This window comes from Bacillus rossius, chromosome 3, assembly GCF_032445375.1.
Source record: "Bacillus rossius redtenbacheri isolate Brsri chromosome 3, Brsri_v3, whole genome shotgun sequence".
Classification (NCBI taxonomy): Eukaryota; Metazoa; Arthropoda; class Insecta; order Phasmatodea; family Bacillidae; genus Bacillus; species Bacillus rossius.
Window position 1 is genome coordinate 70,981,358 of NC_086332.1, and position 14,846 is coordinate 70,996,203.

Genomic DNA, 14,846 nt, shown 5'->3' on the forward strand with positions numbered 1-14,846 from the left:
ACAAAAATCTCAGAAACGTTTCATTGCTTCAAGAAATCAATTTACTTTGAAATACTACCAAAATGTCTGCAAAATGAGCTGTCAGTACAAACCAAGGACTCTGTCATTGGAACTGACGACCACAGTCAAATTTTGAAGTCTCATTGCGGGCCTACACTGACCACTGCAATAAACAAATTCTAAATAAAATGTTTATAAATTGGCGCCATCTGGACCGCAGCCATGAATTTACTCTCCACTTACATTTTTCTTTATTTTCCAAGCCATCGCCCGACTGCGACCTTTCGGAACCACAACTACACAACTACTGAATAACCTGACTCCCTCCATCAACGAAGGAGGAAGGTGGTCATACGTCCCCCACAACCAATCACATACAAGCTTACAACACACTTTCAAAAATCAACCAATCAAAGCACAAGTTAAAAAAAAAATGAAAAAAAAAAAATAAAAAAATAAAAATAATAAACCTGCATACATACATATAACTAGAGACTTTCCCCTCTCTGTCACTTTCCAATTCTGATGATACATTTGTCACCGAGTTCCCATGCTTGGCAGGAACTACAATTTCTGTTGCTCTCTTGCACTTCAGGGTATCACTCTAGCACTGATGTTCTACCCTCACATAGCATCATCATTCTTTCAGACAAAGGGTAATAGCAAAATACTAAGTGAAGAAAAACATATGTCTACCTAAAAATGTAACCAGCCAGCAAAATTGTTAATAATAAAAGATTATTAGGGATGTGCGAAAGTGACTTTATCCACACGAAATGAAAGTGAAAGAAAATTTATCAAGTTTCGCGAAAGTGAAACGAAAATGAATTTTTCTATGAGATAAATATATTCTTAACGAAAGTTAAGCGAAATTTTTTAATTAACAAAGAAAAAAAGTGCCCAAAATTTGCTCTTCAGTAATAAATTCTATTACATAAATCATTTTGGTACCTTTTGATGTATATATAAATATTTCTATTTAAAAAATCAACATCCGCCCTAGACCACACAACACAGCCCCATGTCACTCGTAAATTTCAAGAATCAATCCAGATCTTTCAGCGCACAGACTATTTCCTTTACAGTCGTAATGTCGCAGTCTATGATAATATATTTATCACGTGCATGGTACTGATGAAAAAATACGTGAATACTGCGGAACGGCCGCCATCTTGCACCACTGTCACACATGGCTAGCTCAGGAAGCTGTAAACCAGGCAAAACATAACAAATGGTTGCTGCCAAGTGGTCATTACATGCAGTGACTTGTTGACCTTTTTGTCTAATTGGCTGTATATTATTAGGATTTTATATGCCAGTCAGAGTATGTAAAATTTAAATAAAGCAGACGACAATGTTTTTGTTTGGCTGTGCGCGAATAAAAGTAGGTACGTTCTTTGTTTATGTGTATACGGTAAATACTAAATAGTGTACTAACAGTTCTGGAATGTATGTTTTACGAATATAGTACCTACACTACTGTTTGAAAGCAAATGAATCAGGTAATTTTTCAAATATTGCATGGTTTTGTTTTGATACCTAGGCCTACTGTAATCACGGTTGAATTTTGTTTACTTTATCTGCCATGTTTGTTCAAATTATGATTTTACCGTATTTTCATTAACGTGAGTTTTTTTCATCACCACGTAAATTAATCTTAATGGAAATCTTTTTTCTAATTAATGTCTTCATATGATTTGCATATGTTATTACATTATTAGTAATAACAAGCAAATCATATGAAGACATTACAGTAGAATCTCAGTGCTAAGTACTTACAGGTACCTCAAGTTTTTGTACTTAGCACTGAAACATGCATACATATCTTTACAAAGAGAAAAAAAATATATAAAAAAAATAGCTACAGGAGAGCCGCAATGCCATATGTATTCGCAACTGCGACTTGCTTTTTTCCCCGTGTCTAGTTCTCTGAGTATATCCACTTTTTCCTTAAGCGTGAATTGCTTTCGTTTCTTTTTATCTCCAGGATCATTCATATTCTAGCACAAATACAATGCGGTGTCTAAATAACGTAACCTGAAAATAAACTCAACAATAAATATAAACAATCCTGGCACAGACATCAAACAGTATTTTTAGCGTAGCATAACACTTTTGTCTAAATAATTAATACTTCTCTCAAACCTCCGTCTTTCGATGTATCGAATGGTGTTGTGTTGCTCACGTCGCATACTACGTACGGTATAATCTATGGTTGTGCGCTCAACTGTTTGTTAACTTTGTTTTGAGAATTTAGAGGTTAGAAAATACATTGCGGTGGTATTTGTGTATCTTTGTTCTACTACATTAATCATTTAGCTGGAAATGTATTTACCAGTTTAAGTAAATTTTGGTGTAGTAATGCCACGCTACTAGTAGAATTTATACGTTATAGTGAAAATGATTCTTTAAACTGAAACCGTTTTGCATGGCGAAGATACGATTTTTGGCGGGGACTTAAAAAAAAATTCGTTAAGTGAAATATACTTTATAATAAGGAACGTTATTGTACCGGTATTATACTGTACATTTTTATTAAATTACGATTTCTTTTTCAACTAGAACAAACGAACTTCGGTAAGCTATTGAACTTTCGTTTGGCTCGAAATATTTCGCTAAAAACGAACTTCGACAGATGAAATTCTTACCGAAATCGAAAATGAAAGTAGCAAAATTTCGATTTCGGTATCGGTATACCGAACATTCGCACAACCCTAAAGATTATAAAAAATTAATTTAAGTAAATTACCAGATATACTTAAAAACATTGATCAATGAGAAATATGAGCATCACAACACATTGCTAACATACTACATCTACCTCTGAAACATATAATCTGCCGTTATTTACACTGAAATAGAAAACCTAACCAAGTACTAAAGATGATCAGAAAACATGGTAAAATGATTTATGTCAATGTTTTACATGCTAGGAAGGCAAGGGCCTGCAATGCTACAATCTTAAATTGTGTTCAATTTAATTTTAGTATGCAACAAAAGGACGCACACCATGCAATGGAAATTGAACAGGATGAAGTCCAATACGGTTTTGGGTTTTATCCGGTAGTGTTCAAATGTAAGATATACAATGTAGCACGTAGTTTGTATTCAAACTAATGCAAAAAAGTTTATTTAACAAACCAACCAAAAAAAAATGTTTATGTACATTTTTAAAACTGAACAAATAGTTATAACTAATTGCTATTTTTTTAATGCTGAAACCAGCGAACAGAGTTTCTACAATTTTGTTTACTTCAAGTTTATTATAATTTATTGTCTGAGATAACTGTGTTAGAACAAACATGGTGTTGATGATTTACCCTCTAGTTGGTTCTCTTTAATAGGACAATGCTGCATATTGGCTTTATTTAATCATGCCAAAGGAATACTACAACATCTAACGTACATACCTAAAATACACGCACCTTTTTTTAAAATAATTGTAGGATATGAAATGAATTTCACTGCAATGTAACACATGGAGGTAATGTCAACTGAGTACATTACATACCATCCATGGCTTTGGTGTAATGCTGAGAGGCTTGCGGAGCTACAACACTCACTTGACGTAGTAGACGCCGTACTTGGGCGACTCTATGCGCTCCCAGCCGGTGGGCAGCCCCTCCTTCTCCAAGGGGTGGCTCCAGTGTGTGGTCTTGGTGTTGTGGTCTATGTAGTACTTGCGCCCGCGCATTGTGTAGTCTATGGACCAGCCAGGGGGAAGGGGCAGCTCCTCCGCATCTGCCCACACCCGTCAGAGCAATCACATTTTACTATAAATCGCATAATACATTCACACTTAAATATACCAATCCTGGAATCATTCTTTATCAAGCCAAATGCTTTAATTTTTTACCTTTAATTATTTTGTCATATTACCACTCCTCCCACACCAATGATGCATTAATAATAAATTAATAAGGATCTAAAAAATAATTATTCCCGATTCCTCAAAGCCCAAGGTTATTAATGGTAATGACAGATCGTAAATTGAGAGGTTTTAGTGGTACAAAGCAACACATAAAACCGAAAAAGATCCTAGCATATGTGAAAGTTCTGGGTAAACAGAAAAATACCTGATAATTTTGAAAAATTCTGTTACGACAGAAACAGTTAAGTTTAAACTAAAAACAATTAAGTTTTTTTTTATTCCAAGAAATTAAAGTTAAAACCTAAATAAATAAATAATTTAACATTACATGACCAGTATGATCACTGCAACAATAATTCAACTAAAAATGTTATCTAATGCTAATCATTTCAGCAAGCAAGGTCTGTACAAACCAATTATTAGTATTACAGTAAAACCCTATAAAGAAAATCTCACATAAGAAAATTTCATCGCATAATAAGTTTAAAAAATTTAACATTGGAGCTATAAACATATACAATTTTAACATTTTAATAAAATTTCCCTGTTAAAACCTCTAAATTCCTAAGAACCTCAAGAAATTTCTTAACAGGGATTTACTGTACTTTTGTGGTTAAAAAAACTCCCAAACATTACATAGTATTCTTATCTGCCTTGTATTACCATGTTAAAATATAATTTTCCACTAGTATAGGTACAGAAAGTTTGTTTCCTACTCGTGACACGTTCCTGCATGTAACTCACTCTGGTCCGAGGGTTGGTTGCTGCTGCGCGGACGAGTGTGCACGGATTGGGTCGCGTGGGACGGTAGCAGCTGCTGGCTGTATGACAGCGGTACCTGTACATCGCAGCACAGACAAATGTTAACCCATAAACTCCACTATTAACTCCAACGTGCTCCACTACACACAGGCTTGTCCAGGGCAATGGTCAGGAGGGGGTAGGGGGACAAAGCCCCCCCCCGAGCCCGAGCACTATAGGGGCCCTTATTGAGTTTCGAGGTTGCCTGAGTTTACCATGATAGGACAAATATAAAAAAATCTATAGTTAAAAGAATTCACACGAAACCTTGCAAGTTATACGATGCGGACAAGTTATGTTTACAGTTACGGTCACAGTAAAATTTACAGCCTTCATAATTTTTTTTTTAACTGTGGGTAATGAAAAGTTGTACATTAAATCTTTATCAAAATTATCTACCCCCAGACCCTTGGTTTCTCTCGATGGCCCTGACTACACATGATGCAAAATCTATATAAACAAAAACGTAAATGTTCGTTCATTCAGAATCTTAAATATCCAAATACTTCACCGATTGCTTTGAAATTATGAAATGTTGCATTCAAATACGTGAGTGTGTTTATATACCTATGTTACACCTGTGACCGGTAAAAAGATAGATAAAAATATAAACAGGTAAAAATATATAAATGAATGTTTGTGGTTCATCTTCTGTTTTGTAAAGATAAAGATATAGATAGGAAGATATAGATATAGATTGAGATATTGAGAGATAGAGAGAAAGGAAGATGTATAGATATATATATAGGGAGATAGATTGAGATATAGATAGAAACAGATAAATACAGAGAGAGTGTGATGCATGATGCTAAACATGTGTGCATGTGTGTGGGAGTGGGGGTGGGGGTGGGGGTTGGGGTTGGGGTGGGAGGGGGGGGGGCTGAAGGAATATAAAAGCCTTAATTCAAAAAACAGTTTTGTCATGGAATGTCAAAAGTTAAAAGCATGGGAAATCTCATAAAAAAAACAATATGACCACACGCACACAATATGGCCATGCACACATTCACACACACATGCAGAGTGCAAACGCATGATCATGCATGAACACATGCACATGCACACACACACACACAAAACTGGTTTATTAATAGATTTTCTCCTCCAGCTAGCCACCCACGTCACTTTCCGGCGCCAACCTGACTGGCTGCCAGCGGGTGGCAGGCGGCAGATGTAGCATGATGCACAGTTCAATATACTTCACATGTACTGCTGAGATATTTTAACTAAACAATTTATACTTATAACTCTAAGCACATATTCAACCACACATTTGTGAACACAATTAAAAATGAACATTTACCATTATTCCATACATCAGCAGCTGTAAATAAATATTGTAAGCTGTTGATTTTTAAAATAATTATGCGGTTTAAAAATACCTTCTTCAATTACATTTTGGTGTCTATTTTTATAATGCTACAGTTTTATTTTTCAGTAAATTTGTATGAAAATTTCATTTCCTTAAATATCTTAGATTCAAGTTAAATATTTACTGTTTTATGTGTATGTGTGTATATAGTAGTGATGTGCGAGTCTCGGCATCATCGAGAACGAGTCGAGACAGAAATTTTCTCGATCTCGTCTCGAGATAATTTTTTTGGCTCGGAATTTTCGAGAATTTTTTAAACAAGAAATAGGTTAGGTAATATAATATATTGAGGCAGCATTTTGCGTTGCGTGTTGAAATAATTAACATATCTTCAACGTAACGTAGATCGAATAAAATAAAATATACTTGTTACGATAGTATACACGATAAATTATTAAAAAGTTAAAAACTAACAACTTCCGTTCACAAGTCACTACATGAAACGGTAAACGTAAACAATGAATTGTGCTGTGGTTATCACATTAAATTACAGAAGAAAATGATTATTTTCCGTTAATAAAACCAACATTAAAGTTAAAAATAAATCATTTTCGTTATCAATATCAAGTATCAACGTAAATTGTTACGGTAAAAAATAAAAATATAAACATGACTGCAGAATTCTTCCGCGATTGCATTTTGTTTTATGGCCTTATGTTATACACACGGCCAGCAGTATATAACAAGCAACATGATGTTTAAATTGCGGTCCGTATTGATAGTGACATATCGATAGTGGTGAATGTTCAGACTTTCATGATCAAGTACCGTCCATGGCTCAAGGAAACTGTATAGACTATGGAATCAATAACGTATGTTTACAATTACATACGACAGTAGGCAAATAAACTGTTGAGTGTAAAGGTAAAGTTGTAATTGCAATTGCACTTGTGGATACTTGATAAAATTATTGAATAATTATGTATGTTTGTCAGATTATTGAGTTTTACTTTTTTGGATCATATTATCCTGTTAACTAAAGTACAGATTTCTCGATCTCGACTCGATTCTCGAGAATTTTTAAATTGCTTTCTCGATCTCGTCTCGAATTCAAAAAAGTCTTTCTCGCACATGCCTAGTATATAGCACCAAACCACATAGTAAAGTGAATAGTTAATTAAAAAAATTTTAATTTTGTTCTCATTTTATTTATTGTTAATTTTATTTTTCTAATCACTATTACATATTATCTGTTCAAATATTAGTTATCATGACTCAAGTTATTTCCAAAAAAAGTAGAAGGCAAGAAACCAATATGCTTCATGGTGTTTTAGGTTTATTTTTTTGAAAGGATGATCAGAATTGGTTATTGGCCAAATTGGCAGCAAGCAATCGGTAGGGGCTGGAAAAATTAGCATCTTATTATTTTGTAAATTAGTATCTACTATTATGAAATTAAAATTTTTAATGCAACTATTTAAAAATTAATATTTACATACTAAATGTTTGAAAAATAAATATTCATATACATAAATACCTACAAATAACTCAAGTTCAGTTTTGTACATCAAAAAACCAAAATTTTCAATCCTTTCTTGATCAAAACCACAAAAAAAATTATAAATGCTTATTTTACTTGAAAAATTGGTAGTGCATTATATTAGCAAAGTTTATGTCGCAGGTTTAATTCATAGAATAATATACAAATCAACTGAATTAATTGGGTGGGGCTTATATTTTTAAGTTTTTTTTCAGATACGTGCAACTTAGTTGCCTCATAGAAACATGCAACATCACCAATCATGCTGGTCATGATAACTAGTGTACAGATCTATATTCAAAAAATCACCAAATTGGTCAAGTGTAACATTTGGGGGAACATTAAGTACTGTTGTATTGCTGCGGTTTACTTCACATTTCTTCTACAGCAAACTGCAGGAGAGTGAAGCCTTAATTGTTTTCATCTTATAAGCCAACCATATGCCTTTCATATGTGGAAATGAGAAAATTTATGGCAAAAAAAGTGGGTATAATGTATTTGTGTATTGAATGAAGTGATTTAAGTGATAGACGTAAATTAAAATAATTTAATTACATACACGCTTGTGTTCCCGACAAACTGAAAAGTATGAACATAAGGTGAGTCAGGTCACTCACTGAAAGTCTACAATACTTTCTTAAAGTGTGGCACGATACATATTATACAACAATTTTGAAAACTGTAAAAAGAATGTTTAGCAGTTATATGGCATTTTATAAAGGATATTTTTACAAATGAATATTATTTTAAACTAATTAGCTGAAAGAAAGCATTTGTTTAGAAAATTAGATAAAATATAGTTTATGTTGGAAATTAGCAATAAATAGCATTTAAAAGATTAATTAGGAAAAAAAAAAAATGTTCTACAGCAAGATGATAATTCAGTGGCAATCCAGGTTCATTAACTACCGGGATCAAACCCAATTATTTCACAAGAGGCATAACAGCCATGAGCAGGTGAGTTGTCTCTTGTTTTGCAGTCTGTCACAACTCCATTCTCATCTTAACACCTCTCCCCATCCTTAACCACTCCAAAGTACACACTGCGATAAGCACCAATTCATTCATTCATTCATTCATTCATTCATTCATTCATTCATTCATTCAATCATATTACACAATATATGATTGAATATCATTTAAACCAGTATGTATTGGTCAACAATAGTCTCTCCATATTTTCAACTACCTACAAGCACAAATGATTTCCGATAGGCGCAAAACATAAGCCACACCCAACCAGGAAAAAAAATGTATCACTAGCATCCCTCATGGAGCAATGCGTCGCAGTGATAAAAGACTGGACTCAAATCCTGGGGGGCCCGGATTTGAATACTGGTCCAGACATACTTTTTTTTTAATTTTTAATGGTTTCTCTAATCAGGGGCGCAACGACTAAATTTCCAAGGGGGTGGGGGGGCAATATACCTTTTTATAAAGAATCATCGATCCCCCCTTTTGAAGCGGGGGGTGGGGGGGTTCTCCCCCGGGAAAATTTGTATTTCAAGGTGGAAAATGGTGCCATTTAAGCAGTTTTACTATCTAAAAATTGATTACACATCACTTTCTTTGCCCCCGTTTGCCCCCACTTCAAGGTTTCAGAAGGCGAGGGGGGGGGGGGGGGGGGGCAAAATATCCTTGCTCCCCCCCCCCCCCCCCCCCCACTGTTGTGCCCCTGTCTCTAATCACACCATAAACAAGCTGGGATAGTTCCTCGCTGTAGGGATCTCTGCTCTAAGCAGCTGTATATAGTCGCCTCCCTCGGGAGGTTTGGGCGACTCGCCTGTGGTTGATAGGGAGACACCTGGAAGGCCTGGTCCAGCTGGTACGGAGGAGAGTCGTGGGGCAGGTGGCGGTGACAGCTGCTCTGTTCCAACTGTCTTCCGTTGACAACACGCCCATTATATCCAGTCTTTCCACACTTTAGTACCAAACATATCATGAAGTAACATACTACTACAAGGTTATCCAAATAAGGTTGCAAACAAAGAAAAAATGTAATTAGTATTAAGTAGCATATACAACATACTGACATTCTTTAAAATGTTTTCTGAAATGGTAGAGTTAGGACTTTTTATTCTTGCATAGAACAGCGACTTTACCGTGTTTCACTATGCAGTAAAAACTCATAAATACAAACCTCGTTAAATACATAAATACACACTATCACAAAATGCATTGTCACAGTATTATAAAAAAAAAGTAAGATTACAGAATTAGTATGTTTCTGCAGTATTAGTTACATGCGAATATCAAGTAAACATGCTTATGTTTGGACACAACAGGTAATAAAGTTGTTAGAGAATAAATTGATACTATGTATTTGTATGTGCTATAGTTTGGGTAAAAATTAAAAACAGACACATCTCGTTTGTACAAAATGCAACAGATTACTGTCCCTTCAAATCTATAATCATGTTTCATTGATGAACTGAAGAAAAAAATTTTCTCACCTTTTATCGTTGTCGACAACCTAGTTAAAAAGTTAAGTTTTCAGTTTTAAGTCTGGAAATTTACTCACTTGGGTGTGTGACAATTGTAGATAACCACATTCTGAAAATGATCAAACAACATTAAAAAAATAATAATTTATGCCAATGTTTTTTATGTTGAGAGGGTAAGGACTTGCAACGCTGCAAAAAAACTTATTATGATTAAAGATGATATACATAATAATATTTTTAGTGTTAACAAGCCGGGTAATATCAATATGAGAACAGCGGTCGCCATTTACTCCGTACTGCAACCCAAGTGTGAGACAGACCATAGAGGTGGGGCGGGAGAATGACCTGCATCTTGTCGAGGTTGTACTCGGAGCCGGTGTACTGGTTGATGTAGGTGTGGCTCATGGCCGGCACGAGCCCGCTCCCGTACAGCGGCTGGCCGTGAGCCGCCTCTCCCACCGACAGGCTGGCGAACCTGCACCGCAACAAACACCCCCTGCAGAGTCATTTCAAGTCATCTGCATTTCTCCAGTCATAATATTAAGCTAGTAAAAAAAAAAAAAAACTATTCCCATGAGAGACGTTGCTTAGTAAAAAAAAAGTGAATGTCTAGAAAATGTGTCCTGCTTAATGTACTTTTTTTTCCCCTTATCATAATTTAAACATTTTAAAATTTTATTTATTATGTTATACATACTGCATTCTTTAAAGTAGTGTGCAAATTCTGGCATTCTTTAATGAAACTAAAATCAAAACTATTGTTGTTATAGACTTTTCATGAAAACAAAAAAAAATGAAATTTTAAGTTACTATTGATGAAAACTGTTTACTGAATAATGATACTTCATTAGTTTCTTTCCAGTATGAAAAAAAAAATTGACTATCAAATGTAATTGAACTTGGAAACACGCTGGTGAAGGTTGCAGGCTGACCTGTGGACGAGGTCCGGCACGGAGCTGTTGGGAGTGTACTTCCCCTCGTGCTCCGACGGCACGCTCGCAACGATGCAGCTGTTGCCAAACTTCTGGACAATGCTCTGCTGGGCTGAGATCTGCCAAGCAAACATTGAAACACATTCAACACTGCTGCCAACACCAACCAACACTGGAGCATCAAACCAGTGGCACTCACGTTATTAGGTGGGGTCACATTGCTGCGCCGATTGCCTTTTCTTGTTGTCTCCGTTGACCAGACGTTGATTACTACCGAGGGAAAACAATCACGTTTTAGACAAAACCTTACTACATAAAAATTACAATGATGCTCTAAATCAATAGAAAAATGAAATAAATAATAACCATCAATACTAAACACACGGTATCTAATACATAAAGATGTAATAAATTTTTTCTGACTTTGCTTGACATATATTTCTAATTTCCCAGACTAGTCTTTTTTTTAATATTACCCATTATGGATTTTTCTAAAACCAATAAAGAAAATCCAGCCTTTCACCATTCCCAGAGCTGGCCTAATTCTTTCTCTGGACTTTCTTTATTTCTTGATATGTATGCACTAAAATGACATCTAAAAAAAATATTTCAGTCACTGGAGGATATATAGTCTAACGTGCTAAGCTTGAGAGCAGGGAGAGAACTGAAGCAGTTGACAATCTACTTTTTGTTGTAATGTCACAGATAATGTATGATTTCATTGATTCATTTCACTGGTGAATTTTCACAACTTTACCACAATTTCAAGTATATTACCTGACTTTCCCTGACCAATTCCAGTTTCCCTGATTTACCCTGACCCTCTAGAATGTGGACAACCTGATCATTTTTATTATGACCAACTTCAAAATAATTACAATCACCTTATCGCACAGTTGAACAGATGTCGTAAAAGCTTATGTATTTATTCTTTAAAATGCCCAATTTGAGCTCATAATTTTTTTTCCCCCATCCTACAACTCACTCAAACTTTTTCCCTTCCACAAACAACTGAGACTAGCTTATGGCCATTGCCAATGTCCCTTCCACCCTGAGCCTATAGTAAAGGATGTTCTGAATATACATCATTCCCAAACTAAATTGCAGGCTTTCACTTGCCCTAAACAACAATGTTCCAGTCAAATACTTCAGGAACTAACAAACGGTACCATCCAGCAATCGTGGTTGTGTCTGTCTTAAACATCATTAGGCTTTCCATTTTTAACGTTGAGTGATTGTGTCCCTAATCAAGCCTCCAGAATAAGACTGCAAAGAAGAGTGATTTTATACACATATAGCACATTCACAGAGACAATATTGCAGAACATTTTAATCATCTGATACGTACTCCTAACCAAAAAATAAAAGCTCTTCATTTCAAAGTAGTTTTTAAGTTAACCATTTGTTTGAATTTTTTTTCAATAGGGGTTTATGTTAATTACAATCAAATAAAAAACTACCCTTATAGACATTAGGGGCTTAGCACACACAAAATGATGTGCAGAAAATCCATAGGCCTATTCAGGAATAAAAGAAAAGTCTGACAACAAAAATCAATTTAACATGACTGCTTCAAACTAAGCTATGCGAAATCCAGCATGTACGTACTCGGCATTTCCGGGGGAGTGTCCTTCTTGACATACTTGCCCACGACACCTTCCTTCACCGTGCGCAGGTCCTTGTTCTTCTTGGAGTACATGTGTGGGCACAACCATCAAACCAACGTCACGTGACCCGCCAGCCAGCTGCCCCTGCAAGACGACCCCACGCAGCCGTCATGACACCCGGCCCTCGCAGCTGCGATCACAATCATATCTTAGCTAGTCAAGGCACCTAGGAGGTTGCTGGCACCAGCCAAGGTTGTTTTGACGTGACGTCTAATAAATCGATGAACGCCGGCTGCACGCATGAAAAAGTGTCCCACTACGGATGTCCCACTACGGATGTGTCCTGTTTGCTCATTGTACGCATGCGTGGCATCTCTCTCCATGCTCATTGTACGCATGCGTGGCATCTCTCTTCCACTCGATTGGAACAACCATCGATTTGACTTTTCAATCATATTTTCGTCGTTTGAATTATTAATATTATGTAATTTAACAATCTTCCACCGATTGTCAGCACAATCGGTACAGTTATTTAAAAGTAATTTTGAATATTCAAATACGTTTTTTAACGAACAATGGTGTTTTACAGTTACACATAATAATTCAAATTACACTCGGGATCTTTTGCACAATGTTTTAAAAAATATTGTAACACATTATAAATACGTTTGGTGTATTTGGGATGCGTAATTGTTATAAAATCGTGCTATAAAAATGAAATAATATTATTCCCCTACAGTGAACAAAATTTTTATAAATACGTATATAAGATCTGAAACTAATAGTTTTTGAGATTGGCTGAGTGGTCAGCATAGTTAACTTCCAATCCAAAGGTTATCGGTTTGAATCCCTGCAGCTGCGAAATTTTTTTTGTACTTGTAAAAATAAATACGGCGCACGCAACATTTCAAAAGTAATAAATATATTTGAATTAATGAATGCAAATAAAGTAAATGTATTAATTAAATTGTACATTTCATTTCACTCCTTTGTATCCATACAAAATAGTGATAATTCAATAAAAATGATTCAATTTTAATCATATAAGTATGCAGAGGTAGATTTTATCATAGAAAAGATTAGAAAAATTAAAAAAAAAAATTTTCCTAAAAGAATATAATATTTTTATGCCTAAATGGTTAGGTTGCAAAAACCTCATTACGGCTCAGTCTCAGGCCGAATATATTTCCTTTTCTTCTGGATCAATAATTTCATCAATGTTTTGTTATGACGTTGTCACGTTAAACTATCGTCTGTAAACCGATTTTACAGACAACCAATTTTATTTTTTCGGCATAACGTCGCACGATGACACCGACATGGGATATTGAGAAAGGAACTGACCATGGCTTACACCCAGCATTTGCCTTATCTCAGTGGTTCTCGAAGCATGCGCCAGGACACACTGGTGCGGCCTAGAAGATTTCCAGATGCACCCTGTGTTATTCCAGAGAGATATAGTTACTTTATTATACCATTTCATTACAGAAATATAGCTCTTGTTATTAACACATCATTACAGGTTTTTCTTGAACAGTGATTTTGTTAAGTTCAGCGCTGCAGTTGCTCTTTACTGTTTGTAAACAAGTCTTGAGTTGACCATCAGTAGATATCTGTGAGGTGTTAATTAATATAACATATTTCTTAAAAAATTTGTACGTGGCATGCCTACAATTATTTGTAGAATTTTAAATATGCCCCAACATCAAAAAGTTTGGAAACCACTAGCCATGAGTGATTTAAAGAAACTCTGGAACTCTAAAATCAGGTTTAGTGCAGGGCCGGGCAAGTCCGGCAATCGCCCAGGTCCCCGCGCCGGCCCTTTTACTATACTGGTGCACATGTAAAGTAAAATGTCTGTCATTACATTGTAGAATATTATTTATTACATTACGTAAACATAATTTATTCAAATTTATAATAACTCTGAATTCATCTGTATTGCAATAAATTTTTGAAATTTTGAAATGTAAATAAATAAGCAAAAACCACTGTTAAAAATTTAAGTTCATGTTTTGCCTAAAAATGTTGATTTAAAGAGTTTATCTTTCAAATATTTCTGGGATCCCCCTTTTTTCTGGGGGATTTTGGTGAAGCCACTCTCCCAAATATTAAGGCTCCGCTAAGTCTAGGGCCACCTCTTGTTCAGTGGACTATGAATCGAACCCGGGTGCTCTGTAACGCGAGCAGTGGCGTAGCCAGGATTTGTGTATGGGGGGGTGTTAAGAAGCATGCCCCCCCCCCCCCCCCCCGTATTAAAGCGGGGGTCCGGAGGTCCTCCCCCGGGAAAATTTGGATTTTAATGTGTAAAATAGTGCTATTTTAGCAGTTTTCGGTAC

At 35.5% G+C, this 14,846-nt stretch overlaps 1 protein-coding gene across 10 annotated transcripts in view; it reads right to left on the minus strand.

The window, feature by feature from the left end:
- LOC134530877 (scaffold protein salvador) overlaps positions 1-14,846 on the minus strand; it is a 66,824-nt gene that overhangs the window by 47,271 nt on the left and 4,707 nt on the right. For all 10 annotated transcript variants that reach the window (XR_010074885.1, XR_010074884.1, XR_010074887.1 and 7 more), the window contains exons 2-8: positions 12,509-12,651; positions 11,100-11,170; positions 10,901-11,019; positions 10,314-10,443; positions 9,308-9,445; positions 4,616-4,709; positions 3,564-3,741 (exon numbers count right to left, since the gene is read on the minus strand). Coding sequence is in view for 6 of the 10 variants with exons in the window: in XM_063366148.1 (XP_063222218.1) it covers positions 3,564-3,741; positions 4,616-4,709; positions 9,308-9,445; positions 10,314-10,443; positions 10,901-11,019; positions 11,100-11,170; positions 12,509-12,599 (821 nt within the window). In the remaining 4 variants the exon portion in view is untranslated. The remainder of the gene's footprint in view (positions 1-3,563; positions 3,742-4,615; positions 4,710-9,307; positions 9,446-10,313; positions 10,444-10,900; positions 11,020-11,099; positions 11,171-12,508; positions 12,652-14,846) is intronic.